The 19,596-nt window shown below is 35.1% G+C and overlaps 1 protein-coding gene and 1 pseudogene across 1 annotated transcript; both read right to left on the reverse strand.

Moving 5' to 3' along the window:
* Nucleotides 1–3,283: 3,283 nt before the first annotated feature.
* LOC105782418 (heat shock protein 90-5, chloroplastic-like) lies at nucleotides 3,284–8,862 on the reverse strand (annotated as a pseudogene).
* A 1,071-nt stretch (nucleotides 8,863–9,933) lies between these two features.
* Nucleotides 9,934–18,961, reverse strand: LOC105782406 (translation initiation factor IF-2, chloroplastic). The gene is made up of 12 exons (XM_012607129.2): nucleotides 17,324–18,961; nucleotides 17,185–17,217; nucleotides 16,788–16,901; nucleotides 16,444–16,593; nucleotides 16,212–16,310; nucleotides 16,070–16,132; nucleotides 15,475–15,630; nucleotides 15,288–15,353; nucleotides 13,699–13,935; nucleotides 12,822–13,097; nucleotides 11,991–12,179; nucleotides 9,934–10,477 (listed from the first exon to the last, which is right to left on the reverse strand). The coding sequence occupies exons 1-12, from the start codon at nucleotides 18,749–18,751 to the stop codon at nucleotides 10,316–10,318; spliced, it is 2,973 nt and encodes a 990-aa protein (XP_012462583.1). The 5' UTR covers nucleotides 18,752–18,961; the 3' UTR covers nucleotides 9,934–10,315.
* Nucleotides 18,962–19,596: the final 635 nt, after the last annotated feature.

The following is a 19,596-nucleotide window of genomic DNA, read 5'->3' on the forward strand; positions in this document are numbered from 1 at the left end:
CTAGGTTAACACTTGGTGTTGCCAATTTGATTTCATCTAATTCATTGGAAACATCATCTCCGATACATATTTCTTGATCAACATCATTATTATAATCATCCGACATTTTCAACTATGAAGCAAAAACAAATATATATATATATATATCAGCATCCAAATCCCGACTCAATTTAACTCAAGACTCAAATTTGAGCTCAATTTAGTTCGAGAATCGGCTAAACCTGTAAAGCTCTGATACTAATAAATGTAACACCCCTAACCCTTATCCGTCGTCGGAACAAGGATATAGAGCATTACCAAACTTTTCAGATCAAAAACAGATATTACATACTATTTAACATACATGTCATAAATCAGTCATATTGTCCCTTATATAAGCCCTAGAGGCCCAAAATATATGTAAGAAACAAAACGGGACTAAACTGGGCACTCAAAAAATTTTTCCAAAAATATCAAAATATTTCAAAGGAATTGGAGTCCGTGTAGCCAGGCTGGGTGGCTCACACGGTTAAGAGACACACCCATGTCTCAAGTTGTGTCCAAACTTAGGTACTCACTCACTTGGATCGCACGGCCAAGTCACACGCCCGTGTACTAGGCCGCATAAGCATACTGACTTGCATTATTAAGGTGCAAGGGTCACACGCCCGTGTGCTAGGCCATGTGCCACACACGGCTGAGACACACACCCATGTCTCTACCCGTGTGAAAATACTTGAGCATTCTGTTTTGAAATTTTAAAGTTGCAAGGAACACACAGCCAAACCACACGCCCATGTGTTAGTCGTGTGTCTCACACGGTCCAGTCACACACCCGTGTGTCTGGCCGTGTGGACTCAAAATGAACCTTAAACATTAAGTTTATCATTCCCTGCAATCTTGGACACTAAGAAACTCAAAAATCATTCATTCAATCAATTCAAAACACGATCAAATACATTTTAAACATGTCAAAATAGTCAACCTAAATATCTAACCAATGTACCCTCATAGGTACCACAATTATATTATCAAGACATATCATCAAAACATCAATATAATTCATAGTATAAACCTACCAAATTCAATCAACTTTTACCTAATTCATGAACATTTATGCACTAATTTAAAACATGTCATACTATAGTCTTAACATAAACATATATTTATATATATAACCAACCAATATTAATTTATAATCTTATTTATAATCAATCCACAAAATAGTTAACATTTAGGCGCCCTAGGTACATGCCGACACAAAGAGGAATAACATCACCACATTTGAGTTCGGGACCGTTTTTGGATGCTGAATTGGCGATCACACTTAAGTATCTAACCTGCACACGGAAAATAAAACCATACGCTGAGTATAAACACAGTGGTATTTCTATAATCTAAATATTTAAAAGTAAAATAATATGATATGCACATTTAATCATACAATAACAATAACCGTTGAATTAATCAATTCATAAACAAATTATTCATAACATAGTAAATTCTCATCATTTGCTATCTCAAATAGTTTTTCACAATATGATACACAATTTATACTTCTCATTTCCATTTCACATTCGGTATTATCCAATACCATTCATAAAATCACTTCATTTAATTACCCCTATTAACATGACTCAGACTCGGACGGATACACGGATCCAACCAAAACACACCAGTTTGGTACCCATACCTCCTTGGATAATTCGAAGCAATAAGTTCACACCCAGTGTCTTATCGGCTAAACCGAAGTAAATTGGCACCTAGTCCCTCATCGAATTAATCCGAATAAAATAATTGGCACCCAATGTCTCATCGACTCGAAGTTGAAGTAATCTCTGAACTCTTCCAATCCTATCGCATGTCATTTATATCCGACTCAGCCTGATACAGTTAATAGGGTTTCAATTCACTTTTCAAATGCAACAAATATCCAATATTCAAATTTCACATTAATCACAAATTCATACAAATTCAATTCAATATCAAAATACTAATTATTCACCTCAATCACTTACCATAAACATTAAATCAAAATACAACAATTAATATTTATATTCGGATTATAGAAATACAAACCAGAATTTTCAAGCTATTCCTCATTAACTTTATCTTTTCCCTTCTTAGTTGAAGGTTCCGGTACAACGTTAGCTACGGAGTTAAAACAATTAAAATTCATCAATACAATACAATTCAATTTCACATTGAATGTTTCAATTTTTATTCAACATTTGCCTAAATTCCAATTTAGTCCCTAAACCGAGACTAACTTTATTTCTTCATAATTAATTCTATATTTTCATTCAATTTCCACTTTAAAGTAGATTTAACTCTCTAATTTCTCTTAAATCCCTAAATTTTAAAATTTCATAATTTAGTCCCTAATACTCAAAATTTATAATTTATTCTACAATTCAATCCTTTTTCATTTCTAACTTAAAATCTATCAATTTAGTCCCTAATACTCAAATTATTCAACATAGACAACATTTAAAAACTCAATCATTTCTAAAATTTTGACATGGGTCGGGTAGCATTTAATACCGAAATTCTAAAACAAAAATTTACAAGAAAAAGATTAAATTGTCTAACCGCTAAGCTTTAAACAATTGAAACCATATCTTTTCTCCTTTCTTTCTCTTTTTCTCATTATTTCTTTCCTTCTCTGTTTTCGTTTCAATTTGTGTCTTTTCTATTTCTTTTTCATATTATTTGTTTTGTTTTATTATTATTTCATTTACTTATTATTATAATATAATTTATTAATAAATATATGTATATAAATTTTACACATGTACTCACCAACACCATCCACTTGTTGAAATAAGATTAATTGCTTCTTTAGTCCCTTTATTTTCTTTAATTTATAATTCAACTTTCACCCTTTATGCAATTTAGTCCTTATACCTAATTACTATTAATTCATGCAAATTCACATAACCAAAACCTAATTAACTACACAACTAGCTTCGTAAATATTTTTAATAAATATTTATGAGTCTATTTTACAAAAACGGAGACCCGGAAATATACTTTCTGATACCCATGACTATAGGGTCTTTACAGGTACTTATGTTTAATTTCCATTACATAAAATGATACCTGAAAATTAGGAGTGTGCATTCGATCAAATCAAATCGAATGAAAATTGTTTGAGTTAATCGAGTTGACAGATTATATTTTAACATCCTAACTCGATTTGAAATTTGTTCGAATCAAATCAAGTGAGATGGAATTCAAATCAAATCGAATAAATTTGTTCGAGTGAGATGGAATTCTGGTGGGATGTAAGAGTTCATACTTGTCATCTGTCTGTAAGAGAACAATATCTTAAACATTTGGCACTTGGAAGAATTGTACATCTGAAGAATCAGAAATTTCTAAGGCAATTGTATTTGTAACACGAAACACTACATTAGAATCTCAATATTATTTATTATCTTCCTTTAATATTTTTAAACATACAAATGCAAATACATTCGAATAGGGTGTAAAAGAGGAAAAAGGATGAACAGATAGAGTACCCTTAAATAAAGTGTAATCTATGTATGAAAAATAACAAGAATTGTGGGAATTTTCTCGTGTTTTATTCCTCCCAAAATCAAGAACATATATACACAAGAAAATACAAAGATAGAAACCAAAATATTATCTCTTAAACTTAGCATCTAATCTCCTAATTAAAACAAAATATTATCTCCTAAACTTTAGCATCTAATCTCCTAATTAAAAGAAAATAGATATACACAAAAACTACCATACATATTTACATAATTAATTCCAATACCCCCCTCAAGTTGGAGCATGAAGATCACGGATGCCCAACTTGCAAAGGACAGAACGAAAAGATGTCTGACCAAGAGCCTTGGTAAATATATCCGCAAGTTGTGACGTTGTTGGAACATAGGTAGGTTTCACATTGCCGTGGAGAATTTCATCCCGAACAAAATGACAATCCACCTCGATATGTTTGGTACGCTCATGGAAGACCGGATTGTGAGATATATGAAGAGCAGCTTGACTATCACAAGCAAGCGTTATTGAGTGCGAATGAGAGACTCCAAGACTACCTAATAATCCCTTTAACCATTTGAGCTCACATGTGGTCACAGCCATGGATCGATATTCGGCTTCTGCGGAGGATCGAGACACCGTGTGTTGTTTCTTTGTCTTCCAAGATACCGGAGAAGTACCCAAGAAAATCAACCATCCTGTGAGTGATCGTCTTGTCAACGGTAAACCGGCCCAATCCGCATCGCACCAACCGTACAACCGCAGATCACTTTTGCTACTCAAAAACACTCCTTGACCCGGAGTTCCTTTCAAGAAACAAACAACTCGAAGCGCTGCATTCCAATGATCAATGCGTGGTTGTTGCATGAATTGAGATAAAATATGAACACTGTATGCAAGCTCCGGTCTTGTGAAGCATAAATAAATAAGTCGTCCAACCAAACGATGATACGGTTCTAGATCATTTAAAAAAGAACCTGTAGCAAGAGCTAACTTATGATTCTGCTCAATAGGAATACTTGATGGTTTGGCTCCTAAAAGTCCAACTTCCGAGATGATGTCAAGAATGTATTTACGTTGATTCAAAATAATCCCCTCTGGAGAACGCGCAACTTCCACCCCAAGAAAATATTTTAAGGGTCCTAAATCCTTCATATGAAAACAATCACTGAGATAAGATTTAAAAGACTCAATAGCTTCATGATTATTACCTGAGATAATCAAATCATCAACATAGACGAGAACATTGACTTGAGATATATCTCTTTGCAAGGTAAAAAGTGAGTAATCCGAATGCGATTGTTTGAATCCATAATCTTTAAAGTCGTCGAAAGCTTGGCAAACCAAAGATCTTGGCGCTTGCTTGAGCCCATAGAGAGATTTCCGAAGCTTACACACTTTTCCCGGTTGTGGTACTCGATATCCGGGTGGTATCGCCATATGAACTTCCTCCTGAAGATCCCCATGTAGAAAAGCATTATGCACATCCATTTGATGTAATTCTCATTGCTTGGTCTGCTTTGCAATAGCAAGAAAACCCGAACAAGAACCATCTTTGCAACCGGTGCAAATGTGTCATGTAGTCAATTCCACCACTTGATGATTACCAAGAATCACAAGACGAGCTTTGAATCGCTCAACGGAGCCATCGAGTGATGTTTTATTTTATACACCCATTTGCATCCGAAGTGCCTTTTTCCCTTTCTAAGATCCTCAATCTCCCAAGTTCTTTGCTTTTCTAAAGCCTCGATTTCACTAGACATGGCATCACGCCATTCTTTGCTTCTAGCGACTTCGAATAAGATTTCACTCTCGCTCACTGCGTAATGGTCGCAAGAAAATTCGATGTTGCATGTAAAATTTATCACAGTTCACATAATGCGCTATAGGATAGGACTTACCTTGCGAATGCCGTGGAGGGAGAATTTCGGGATGGACTTTTCCTCCGAATGGTGTGTATGACAAAGTCCCGCATGATTAACTAAGGACCGCTTTAAACACCGCCCACGCCCCAACTCTTCTTCACCACTTGAGTATCAATTTCGCTACTTTCATTTTCACTCTTGCTCATCTACATCAAGAGCTTGACTATCATTTGAAACCACTACCTCATTTCATGCCTCGTCAAGTCCTTCACTTTGAGGGAGTGCAATTGTGTCGATCATGGACCGACTTGCAAAAGTCAGAGCAAAAGGAAATTGATCTTCAAAGAAAACAACATCTCTAGAGACAAAGAATTCTAGTTTTTCTAAGTCATATAAACGCCAACCTTTCTTCCCATAAGGATAACCCATGAACACACATTTTCTACTTCGGCTGGCAAACTTACAGTGAGCGTAACACAAAGATCCAAAAATTCTTAGGTGACCAAAATCTGGTTGTCAACCATAGAGAGCCTCTTATGGCGTCTTTCCATTTAAACCCGAACAAGGAGTTTGATTAATTAGGTAACCTGCAGTCAAAATGCACTCACCCCAGAACTTGATAGGAAGCGATCCTTGAAATCTAAGAGCACGCGCAACATTTAAGATGTGCCTATGCTTTCTTTCGACTCTCCCATTTTGTTGTGGAGTGCCGGTACATGAAGATTGGAAAATAATATCATGTTCCACAAAATAATTCTTCATGCAAGTAAATTCTTTCCCGTTGTCACTACGTACCATCTTTACTTATTTATCAAATTGTCGTTTGATCATAGTGAAGAAATTTTTAAACATTGAAGGTACTTCAGATTTATTGTTGATCAAGAAAATCCACACACTCCTTGAAAAATCATCAACTATTGTCGAAAAATATGATGCTCCACAAGTAGACAAAGTATTATAAGGACCCCATAAATCACAATGTATTAATTCAAAATATCAACGCACGATGTTCACTTAAAGAAAAACTTCTCTAGTTTGTTTTGCTCAAGGCACACATCACAACATTTATTCAAAATCTCATCCCTACTATCTCTATCTACCTTCGAAACAAGTTTCGTCATCTGCATAGATGGATGACCTAACCGCTTGTGCCACATTTCTAACGAGTTATCGGCAGTCACCCTCATTGCCTTGATCCTTGGAATTTCCCGAAAGTAGTAGAGTCTATCCCTTTGTTCACCCGCCCAATCAAGATCCTCGAGGTACGGTCTGTATAACACATAATTTTTAGTGAACTGGATAAAGCAAGAAGCATTTTCCATAAGTTGTGACACGTAGATAAGATTGCATGTCAAATTCGCACAAATAGAACATTTCGCAACAATAAATCTCCTCCAAGAGCAACAGATCCTTTCAAAGTAGCCACAGATTCACTCCCATCCGTAACTGACGGGACAATTAGGAATTTTATGAATATTATGTAAAATTTTAGATTACCCGTCATATGATTTGACGCCCCGTGTCAATAATCCAAGACAATTTCTTACCCGTCATCTTCTCAACAGAAGTTGATCTCATACCCTTTAAGGTTTGGAGCAAAACTTGCCATCGTTCGTTGCTAAGCCCAGTGCAAAGTGTTTGCTTCAAGATCATCGATGTTAGCATTTGAAGACGATATCTCCCCTGTGGGTCCGGACAAGATTAGCTCACGCCCCTCGTCCTCGATCGCTTGATTGACGTTGGCCTAAATTCTTGCCACGGCTTCCACCCTTCATAGTTCCTCGGGGTCGATCTCCCCACCATTCAGGATAACCAATAATAGCAAAACAATTATCAATATCATGTCCGGGTTGTTTGCAATGGGAACAAACCCCCCCCTTTCTCCTTACTTTCTCCACGGCCTCGACTTTGCACCGCCATAGCCATCACATCGGAGCGATCTTCCATCTCACGAGATATGGTCTTCACTCGTTCTTCCTGAATAACCATCGAATAAGCCTTGCTCAAGGATGGCAACGGATCGTTAGCAAAATAGGGGGATTAGCAAAACTTTACACGTTCAAAACCTGCTCTGATACCATAAAAAATAACAAGAATTGTGGGAATTTTCTCTGTGTTTTATTCCTCCCAAAATCAAGAACATATATACACAATAAAATACAAAGATAGAAACCAAAATATTATCTCTTAAACTTAGCATCTAATCTCCTAATTAAAACAAAATATTATCTCCTAAACTTTAGCATCTAATCTCCTAATTAAAAGAAAATAGATATACACAAAAACTACCATACATATTTACATAATTAATTCCAATAATGTACCACGGACTAGAAGATCTTCTGGATCCGTTTCCTCCCTAATCACATAGGAGCTACTGTCTGCTACAGCTTCCCAAACGTATTGTGGACACAACAACCTATTCAAGAAACATATAAACAAGCAACCCAATTAGCTTGAAAATTATTGAACTAAAAGGCTTCATACATGAAGCAGAAGATGGGGATGCAGGTTATCATTAAGCTGGCAACATGTTACTTTCTCAGCAACAAGAAAAGCAGAATAGAATCCAGCACCAAATTGTGCAATCAAACCATTGTCTGCCCCTAGATCCTTATTTTCCTACAAATAATGAGATGCTATGTCACCAAAACACTTCTTTTTCTTTATTTTCTAAGAGGAGAGAGTTATTTACAAAATACAAAAGAAATTCCCTTAAGAGCCTTACAAAATTTGGAAGTAACACTTTGAGCAATTGTTCCAAGACAGTCAATAAGCTCATCTTTGGTCATTCTAATCCCCGTACCTCTGAAAATAAATTTATTTATTTTAATGAAGTCCTCTTTGAATCAATTTTTCCAAGAAGGTGATGAAAGAAACACATACATTATAGTGATAGTCCCATTATCTAAATCAAGTTTAATGCGTATCTCTAGTTCACCCGAATCTCCAAGCAAAGAGGGTACAGTCACACATAAGAATCTAAGTTTATCTAAAGCATCACTTGCATTACTAGAACACAAAAACAAAACTTTGTCAATCGTCCGCACAGAAAGCCAACTAAACTAAAACTAATGTGATTCTTCATTTAAAAAAGAGCATGGTTTTAGCAAGAAAAAAATATGCTCACCTTACAAGCTCTCTCAAAAAGACCTCTTTATGACTCTATAGTTAACTAACCTGCAGCCATTTGTAAACTATTAATTTCGGAATAGAAAATATAGGATAAAAACTTTCAATATAAATTTAGTTGGGAAAAAATTGAAAATATAAATTAATATTTAGTTTATTCGAATTACTCTAGTTATTGATATTTAAAAATTTAACTCGATTCGAACTCGAAATTCGAAAAAGAAAATTTGAGTTGATGCGATTAACTTGATTCGAATAATTAAAAATTCAATTTTTTTCAATTTTTCGAGTCGAAATGAATTTTACTCACCTCTACCGAAAATAATGGTTTTAATATTTTCCATATGGTCCCATGTATATTTAAAACCGGCATAACTAAAATTATAAAAAATCATTTTATGTAAAAACAATTTTTATATAAAATTTATAATTTTATTTTCTATAAAACTATAAAAATTGTATTTTATGAGAAAATGTTTATATTTATAAAAATAGCATATTATCTAAAAATTTAGATTCTATTTTATTTACAGATTTTAAAAATTGATGAAAAATAGATTTCATTCAAAAAGAAATATTTCTAAAATTAATTTACTCTTTTAAAAGGTATACGACATATGTTAAAAAATAACCACCCGATTTCATGTTTCATAAAAATATATTTTGGCAATTATTTTTCAAATAAAATGTATATTAAAAAAGTTTATAATGTTGTGTAAGAACATTTTCGATTTAAATATTGAGTCAAAAACAAATACATTTGAATAGATTTTTTTATTTGTTTGAACTATTTAATCGGAGGTAAATATATAATTTTAAACAAAAATGAAAACCTTTTAAATTTAATAATTTATACTCAAACCAATTGCCTATCCTCATTGAATGGTTGAACTGATGAAAATTAATAACTCCTAACGAAAATTATAAAAGAATTTTATTTTGATACAAAAGTTATAAAAATTTTGATTTTTATAAAAAGCTTTTATTTTATAATTTTTAAAAATATTTTATACTTTTTAATAAAAATATTTTATATTTTTAACTTTCTATATAAATTTTAATTTTAATTTTTAATTTATGCTTTTATATTTTAAATTTTTTAATAACTTTGACATCATTATTCTCATGTGTCAAATATTAAATTTATCACATGCTAAATATTCATTAGACAACCTAAAAGAATTAGCATCATTAATCTCAAGTACCTTTCTGTATAATGAAACAAAATACGAGAACCGATTTAAACCATAAAAAACATAAGTACCAAAACAAACATTAAAACCAAGCATAGGTACTAAAAATTATATTTACCCATTGATATAATACCAAAATGAGATGAGCCACTTGTTCACGACCGATGGTTAAATCCCCTCTTTTCTTTTTAAACTCTGCTCACAGATACAGATTCACAGGATGAGAAAATGCATCAGATTGTCCCAGCAAGTTTCAAGACATTATCCCACACTTATCCAACTATATTCCTTTTTCCCCATTTTGGGTTAAATGTTCCAAGGTATTTTCTACAATGAATCCTGTGGAATATGTAACTAACTATCCAGTCTTTCCAAATGCAAAGCTGGAATGAGATGTTAATATATACAGCATACATTAAATAAAAATAAAACAAGGCAAAAATCTGCATGTCCACAAACCTCAACATGCTGCATTCCAAAATAAGTTGCATGAGGCAAAATCTCTTATATCAATGCACATTGAGCAATGGCCAAAGCAGCAGTAGACACACTACATGGTGGTTTGCCTCTTTCATGAAAATTTTGATTCCATCAAGAAAACCAAATGATCTGATTTTTGAAGCCTGTGTCATTCTACAACTCGACTCCTACTCCTTCCAGTGCGGCTGCCATTGAAGCAGATGCCTCTTCAAGTGTTCGCTTCTTTTGAACCGTGGTGAAGGCCTCAAGAATATCTCCTTCCTGCCATTGATCATAATCTTCCACTCCCATACCACACTCCAAACCAGCATTTACCTGTCCACAAAATTATCAACTAAATATGAAACCAAGAAGAATTCCCTCATCCCCTAAATTATCAACCAGACAATTTTAGTAAGAAAGCTGAAGATATTGATGCTGATATAGCCATTTTGAATGATGATTGACCTACTATCTCTCGGAAAAGCATCTTCAAACATGATCTAGAAGTACCAAGACCACAATCCAACTTTACCAAACATTAAACTTCCTGTAACAGAAGCAGCCTCCATAAACATTTCTCAACATAATGAAAAGGATTAACAAAACCAAGGCAAAGGCATTAAAAGCAATGCCACTGGATCTTACATTACAAAAATCAGGACAAAGATTGGGTCACTCACAAGTAAAATACTAAGATCAAAAGATGTTCCAAGGCATTGAATTAGAACCATTTCATCAGACAAATGAACAGGAGAAGCCCACTACAATTAGATGCTACAATATATATACTATAATCAAAATCTATCCTTGGCATCCCGTGAAACTGAAAATTCCTAATTATTAAAGAAAGTATAATAAAGAAAATAGATTTAAAAAACACTTTTTAAATTTAAGAAAATTCCTAATTGTCAATCATACCATTCATACAAAAATAAATTAAAAAAAAAAAAACTTTTTTTGGTTGGGGAAAAGGATCCAAAAGTACACTCGAAGGCAAAACACTTCCAACCACAAAGGCAATCAAAGATGAACATAAGTTCAGTCTATCATTCAAATATTCAGTTGAGGATCACCCAGCTTCTAAGAAAATAGTCAATGCAGGTTGCTATCTTTACAAAACAAACCTTACCACAATTCATATAGTCCAAGTTGGAAACAAGTCCAAAGAATTCAATATTTTGTTCATCCCACTGCTTAGCTAAACTTGGCTTATTAATCAAATATATAATGATCTCCCATCTAAATATTCAACATACAAACTTCTGGTTGCGGATCTCTTTATATGCAATTTTATCCATTATTTTGATTTTTTTTCTCTCATCTTTATGTCAAATTTTCAGTTGAGGATCACCCAGCTTCTAAGAAAATAGTCAATGCAGGTTGCTATCTTTACAAAACAAACCTTACCACAATTCATATAGTCCAAGTTGGAAACAAGTCCAAAGAATTCAATATTTTGTTCATTCCACTGCTTAGCTAAACTTGGCTTATTAATCAAATATATAATGATCTCCCATCTAAATATTCAACATACAAACTTCTGGTTGCGGATCTCTTTATATGCAATTTTATCCATTATTTTGATTTTTTTTCTCTCATCTTTATGTCAAATTACTAGGCAGCATATCAAACCCATCAAATCTTCCCAAGCACAATTATTACATAATATTCACATACTTATCTGTAGTAGCCAATATGCCAGCAGATACACATGAGAAAGACATGAAAAAGTTTACTGGAAGAGTCAGCATGCATTAAAATTTCATATTAAAGAGAGATGATGATAGAAATGTGAACAAAGAAAAAAAAAAAAAAGAAAAAACAGTACTATCAATCAACAGTATACCTCTTTAACAATTTCCTTAACCCTTCGCAATGAATCCAGAACACCGACATGGACTGTGCGACCATTTCGAATGACACGGATGCCACAACCATCCACTATCTTTCCCTCTGTTACCATACATCCAGCAACACGACCACTACCACTGCTGAAAACAGCCCGAACCTCTGCAGAGCCAATTGGTACTTGTTCCTATCAAAAGAAGAGCAGTATCAACTCTGAATCTTTAAGGTGGAAATCTTAAACATACAAAAGGAAAAGCAAGTACATGACCCAAGAATTTAAAGCCTTCAAGTTCAAAGCTACACCAGATCAAAGTAAATTCACTGTTTACAAGAGACTAAAGAAGAACAACAAGAAAGCAGCAAAAGAAAGTAAATCAAAAAATGAAAGTGAGAGAAGGATCAATGCCCCAGCATACTTCTACGCGCATTCAACAAATACAGGTAGAAGAGACTGATCAAGGTAAAAGAATATGACTACTAAGGATTTTAAGAGAAATAGCCATAGATAGAAATAAAAGTATACAAATAGCTGATCCAGGCAATTTGAATTAAGGGCTTATTGAATAAAATTAAGAAGAGATGGATTTTGTGACGGAACTATAATATGAAAGGGATACAGGGTTTCCCTCCATGATCCATTCTTCCCATTTTCTACTTTCCCAAACAAGGGCCAGGCCCCTTCTTCCCCACCCCATCCCCCTCTTTCCTCTCCCTTCTTCCCATTGCCCTAAATCCATATACATTTTGACTCGGGAACCAAATCAGATGCCAAACAGCTTCATTTAGAACCCCGATAGCATAATATTAATACTTAAAACATTAGACTAACCTCAACAGGCTCCAGGAGTCCTTCCATTGCATTCCTCACATCATCAATAAGTTCATAGATAACTCTATAAAGCCGAATCTCAACACCTTTATTTTCTGCATAGCTTTTAACCGGACCTGGTGTCTTTACATTAAATCCCAAAATAATAGCTTTGCTAGCAACCGCAAGATCGACATCGCTGGTGCTTACATCTCCTGTTGCTTCCAAAAGAAACTTCAAAGTGACATTGTCTTGTGGGAGCACCTGCAATGCTTGTCTGACAGCCTCTATGGATCCCTGGTTGTGGAAAACAGATACAGTTATAGCAATTATAGTGCTCAGTGGAAACAAAGAAAAGGTAAACAAGAATGTTGGAGGATATTCATTCCATTTCAAGGAATCAGCACCCAGCACAAGCATCAAGCAATAAACCAAAAAGTAAGAAGAGAAATACCAAGATGAATTTTGGGTACTTTCTCCAAATGATGATACAGCCTGAACTGACAAAGTCAAGTTTTTCCTTTTTCCTTTTTATCAAATGAAGAAAAGGTTTATTTTTAAAAAAAATACATAAAAGAAGACAAGTTAATTGACTGAAATCTAATATTTGGCCCACATAATTCAAATCGTCCAATCACCTGTGTCCCCTTGCATTATCTATCATGGGGAAGGAGCCTCTCTTTTGGCCCCATTTCATTCTCAGGCAATTCACATGCACTGAACATCTCATTAACTCTTTATAATATTGATACACAGTAGCACAAAAATTATGTGCAATTCACACAGATGGCCAAGTCATCCGTGTGCATTTTCAAATTTCATTACACTCAAATTAACAATGTTATGAACGGGATAACCTTGCATGATGTTTTCCTCTGTGTAAATCTGATGAGCATACCTGTAAATCAACCTTCAAGATAATATTTAGCTGGTGCAAGTCTAACCCAGAAAGCTTTCCAGCTGACACCGCAGAAGCTAAAGAAGAAAGTGTGACCTTGCCATCCCCAGCCTTGGCTGACATACGTTCATTTCGCAACAACTCAGCACATGCCTCTGCCTTTTCACGTGCAACATCAAGGGAATCAACAACCTCAAATTCATCACCGGCAAGTGGAACATTATTCAAACCAATGACCTGAAACATACACAGCAGATCTCTTAGGGGAAATTTCAAACCTAGAGTAATGCTATAATAATAGAAATACAGAGCCAACGCATAGAAGCTATGGCACAGAAATTCAGGAGAATTCTTCAACATGTTACTGGTTAGTTTCGAAATATGCTGGCAACATCAATCTAAAAGCAATAAATTTTGCATGTTATCGAGTTCAGAAAATGCAAATTCATGCAAACTGTACACCAAATAGTAGTCCACATGCTCTTTTATGTACGTTCCTTTTTTCCATTTTTCTCCTCTTTTCTACAGGGGCCTTGAGGATGACTGGGATGTAATTATGAGAGAGAGAGAGAGAATGAATGTGGATCAAGCCCATATTTGGAATAAACAGTATAGCGTAATCATCACAGAAACACTTCAGGAAATGCTTTAGATGAGTACCAAATGAGTCCTGATTCTGTGAATCCTCCAATTCTATAAGAAAAACAACACAGATTTTCCTCAAAGGAGAAGCAAAAAGGTGAGGGGAGCCAAGCAGTTTATTGTTGATCAATTATGATTTGTCTGTCGTTCTCCAGAATAACCCTTAACTAGTCAATCTCTAAAGTTGATTCTATTTCTTATCCACAAACATTGCTGTTCATTCAAATCATCACCATCAATGCACAACAATTATCTATTTCGGGGGTACTTTCATGAACAACTTCGCTCATCTTACTTATCATGTTATACAAATATATTACATAGATCTAACTAGGCTACAATTATTTTGCTTCACAAATCATCACCATCAATCCATCAATTTCAACTAGGCTACAATTATTTTGCTTCACAAAGATGTAACTACAGCTAAGGCAACCACATAAACTGAGGCTATAGATGATATTAAGAAGTCCAAATCCCTCTTTTAGACTCAACTATATTCATACATTGTCAATTAGCAGGGTGGATCCATGGTCAAAAACTAGCATGATTTATACCTACAGTCCAGATAATTTAGGACTGTGGAATCTGAGAATTGTTTTTTCTCTTAAAGGTGATTCTGCGGTTCATATTGAAGATAAAGGTGGCACTGAACAAAATCATGTCTCCTTATATTGTATTGACAGCCCCAAATGCAAAGAACTTACACCCTCGCACTCACACCACATGTGTAACTAAATTCCAACTACAAGGGCCACATAAGGAAATCAAGCTGCAGCCTGCATGTCAAAATGTTAACCATTCTGCAATGAGGTCAGAATTTCCTCATCTGTGCTCAAGTTAGAGCAACAGGTTTATTAGCATCTTTCAAATTTAATAAAAAAAAGCAGTCAAATATAGAAAGACAAACAGAGTAAATTAAAAGGGAAACATAATAATTTGCTAACCTGTACAGGTATTGAGGGTCCAGCCTCATCGACACGATTTCCGCCATCATCAAATAAAGCACGCACCTGGTCATGGATATAGTGGAAAACTCTCTTCAGATAGGTTTAGAATGTTAAGCATATACCATATTGCAAGCAGAGAATTTTCATATTCGAATGATCAAGAGTGTGGCTCTAGTTTACCAACCTTTCCAAAGGCTTCTCCACAAACAACTACATCCCCTCTTTTAAGGGTTCCATTCTGCACAATAAAAGTAGCTACAGACCCCTTAGATTTATGAAGACCCGCCTCAATTATTGTGCCTTTTGCATTTCGATCTGGATTAGCCTTTAACTCTTGTAACTGAAACAGTCCAGGTGAAGGTCATATTGGAAGTAACAGTAACCAAGATAATTATGTGCTTAAAGTTAGACACAGAAAACTCGCATATTATTCGAAATATTTCACCAAAGATATCACCACTTAGGCCTCAAATCATATTGAACTTTTATGCTTTAGTGAAATGATTTTGTTCCTCAAAATGTTCTAACTCAAAAGTGCCAAATGACATCATTAATTGGTCCTATTAGTAGAACTTCAAAAAAGTCTATTCCTTAGGAGAGATACTTCTTGAGCTGAGAAGGTATTTTATAAAGAAAATGAACTAAAGAGCAAATTCAAAATGATTTGGAAACTTAGAAAGAGAAGAAAAAGTAACTAAGGATATGCTGCATACTTTGACAGCCAACCATGGTAATAAGCAAAATTGTCAAGATGCAGGAAAGCCAATAATAGTACACACCTCGGCAACTAGCATTACAGTCTCCAACAGGTCATCTATATTCTGCCCTTTAAGAGCACTGATCTGTAATAGCAGACAACAACATAAGCATCCAGAATGCACATGAATCAGAAAAGATCACATAAATGACATATCATTAAACCTGAACCACAGGGATGTCACCACCCCAGACTTCTGGCATTAGTCCAACAGAAGAAAGCTCTTGCATAACTCTTTCCGGGTTAGCTCCATCTTTATCTATCTGTTACAGTAGAATGAATAACATTAGCCATATTTAATGCCAACATTTAGAGCATGGGCAAGCACCAAAATTTCCTGTAGAGTAGACTTGCATTCTGATTTTCAGAACAAAAATGACCTTATAGTTAATTAACCTTATTTATAGCAATGACAATTGGTACTCCAGCTGCTTTGGCATGAGCTATAGCCTCATTTGTTTGAGGACGAATCCCATCATTAGCAGCCACCACAATGATCACAATGTCAGTAACCCGTGCTCCACGAGCTCTCATTGCCCCAAAAGCCTACAGAAACATGTAATAGATATCACCTAGGGACAAGATATTGCAAGTAAGTTGCATTTAAGATTTACCGTACTATAGCATTATTGTGAAGGTTACTAGTTTCTGAAGCAAAAAAAAAGTACTGAAAGGGAAAGAAAAGCTATTCCTAGCAGAAAAAGAACTTTAAAGATGAAAGTTCCTAGTGATTGTGTTACCTCATGTCCAGGAGTATCAAGAAAAACACATGGTTGTGGCTTGCCATCTATCGGTACTAAAACTTTATATGCTCCAATTCCTTGTGTTATACCACCTGCTTCTGAGGCAGCCACCTATAGATATCCAGCAATTAGGCTTCAGTTTGATAATGAATGTGTTTTGCTAGTTAATAACTGCATAAAGCTTTGAGTGTCAATTGACCAAATTATCAATACTTCTATGCAGAGAATCATTTTATCACTTGCACACCACCATGAAAAAGCAAAAATAAATAACTAATAAAAAATAAAAAAAACTTCAACCGGAGCAAATAAAACCTATGACCTAAAAGTTCCTCTTAATTTCAAATGGAAAAAAAAACATAAGAAGCATCAGACTAATCAAGGTTCCGCGCACCTTGCTTTTTCGGATAACATCCAGAAGAGTTGTCTGCAAAGCATAAATTACCAAAATACAAATCAGTAAGCTCTAGTGTTTAAGAAAAGTTTCTTACTTCAATTCAAAATGAAATAAAAGAACAGGAGAAAATTCTAACCTTCCCATGGTCAACATGACCCATTATAGTGAGAACAGGAGGTCTGTCTTGTAGCTTGTCTAGGTCATCTTCATCAAAAATTTCCTTCTTTTTTGCCATTTGTTCTACCTTAACAGGGTCAGCATCTATGACTTCAACCTCATACTCCTTACACACCATTTTTACCATGTCTTTGTCCAAAGTTTGCACTCCATCTGGTTTAATCCCCTTGGAGTACAGATATCCAAGAATTTCCCCCTCACCAATAGCCAAATTGTATGCTAACTCCTCTACTGACATGCCTTTTTCTCCAACTTCCAAAATTTCCACTTTAACAGGTGCTGCCTCTTTGGCAGCCTGGATTCTGGCTGCCTTCCTTCTAGCTTTACTCCATTTCCGCCCTTTCCTTGAGTTGGCAGCACCAGGTATTGACACGTTCAACTCTGATGTCTCCTCATCAGGAATTTCAAGATCGTCACTAATAATGCGCCTCCTAGGACCTCCAGCAGAAACATTTTTCTTCCGATAATCATCCTTGAACTTTCCAGGGGCAGGGCCCTTCCCTGGCTTTGTAGGAGCTAATACAGCTTGAGCAATGACAGGGTCAACCACAGACTTCTTTGACGCAAATTTATCAATCAGAATAGGCTTTCTTTCTTTACTCTTCCCATCTGTATCAGACTCTAACTTTTGACCTGCCCCAACATCTTTCAAGATAACCGGCTTCTTCACCACAGGTGGAGGTGCTACAGCTGGCTTAGCTTGTAACTTAGGTTGAGGTCTTACTGGTGGTTGGGGAGGTCTCAAAGGTGCAGCAGCACTTTCACCTTGAGACTCCACCTTCCCCTCTCCTTTTTTATCATTAACCTTAGGAGACTCCTTAACAACCTTTTGCACGATCCCAACAGTATCCCCTTTCCTCCACACACTTTTCAAAGTCTTAGCCTTTTTGCCACCACCCGAACCACTACCATCACCACTGGCTTTGGGTTTATTCACATTCACATTAACATTTACATTAGAGGTTTCCAGCTTTTCAGCTTTCTCCAATACTTCACCTAAAGACTCAATCACTTTATTCCTCTCATTTTCTTCTTTATCCTCATCCTCACCCTCACTCAATTCAGCATTCCAAGACAAACCCTTATCGTTTTTCACCCCTTCGGACTTCAAAACCGGCTTGGGGGCAGGTTTAAGAACAATTTCATCACTATCTTTATAAGAAGAGGAATTGTTTGCCTCAGCAACAAAATCGGTGGGTGCCACAGAGTATTTACATTTACATTTCCTACTAAAACTTCTTTTAGACAATGAAACTCTTCTAACACAAGAATAGTAAGAGGACGAAATAGGTTCAGAGAAATAATTAATGAAAGTGGCATTAAGGGTTCCCAAATTAACAAGGGAAGCTAAAGAAGAAGAAGGCATTGTTCCTACAACTATTACCATAGCACAGCGAATCGGTTCATCTGAATTAGGAGAAACATAAAAAGAAACCCAGGAAAACTAAAAAAAGAAAAAGGGAAAAAGGCTTACCTCTATCTTTTATCGGGGAATTGGGCAAAATGATAAAATTGTGAGGTGGAGGTTATGGGGAAGAAGCAAAGCTAAAAACCGGGGTCTGCGAGTCTCGACATATTTGTGGGTAATGTCATGTGTGGCTAATTCTCCGCCTGTCGATTTATTTTCCCTCGGGTCCTTTTTTGTGATAAGGCTAATAACCGGAATTATTTAAAAAAAAAAAAAAGTTCTTACATTGGCACACCATAAAAATAAATTTGGGAAATTCTTGTTTTGGTTTTCTCGGGAAAACGGAATTTTGAGGTTTAAGTTAAATTGTCGGTCCATCTCAATTCATTCTGAATCCTTTGTTGTCTCTAATCTTCTTCTTTTCTAGATTAAGTTTTCTTAGTTTTAGGAAATTGTTGTGAACACTTAATTATATCAAAAAGATAATGTCTACTTTTAATATTCACTAATGTATACGGTTACGGTCAGTAAAATGAACTCAAGTTTTCATCCTTAAATTTATATTATATACTTTTATTATAACATATTCAATAAATCAATTTCTTGTTCACCAAATGATAGAGCCAATCTTTAGATGTCAATAAAACAATTCCGGGTTCTATCAACAATTCCGTCTTCGACCTTTTATTTTGAACCAAGACAATGTCAAAAAATACGATTTCAAAATTTTATTTCCGTAAATCAGGCCTGTAAAGGTAAAAATGGAATATTAACGAAATTGACATGAAAATTGTAATAACCAATATTTGTCCGACCCGTTGCAC

The sequence above is a fragment of the Gossypium raimondii genome, chromosome 1 (genome assembly GCF_025698545.1).
Source record: "Gossypium raimondii isolate GPD5lz chromosome 1, ASM2569854v1, whole genome shotgun sequence".
NCBI lineage: Eukaryota > Viridiplantae > Streptophyta > Magnoliopsida > Malvales > Malvaceae > Gossypium > Gossypium raimondii.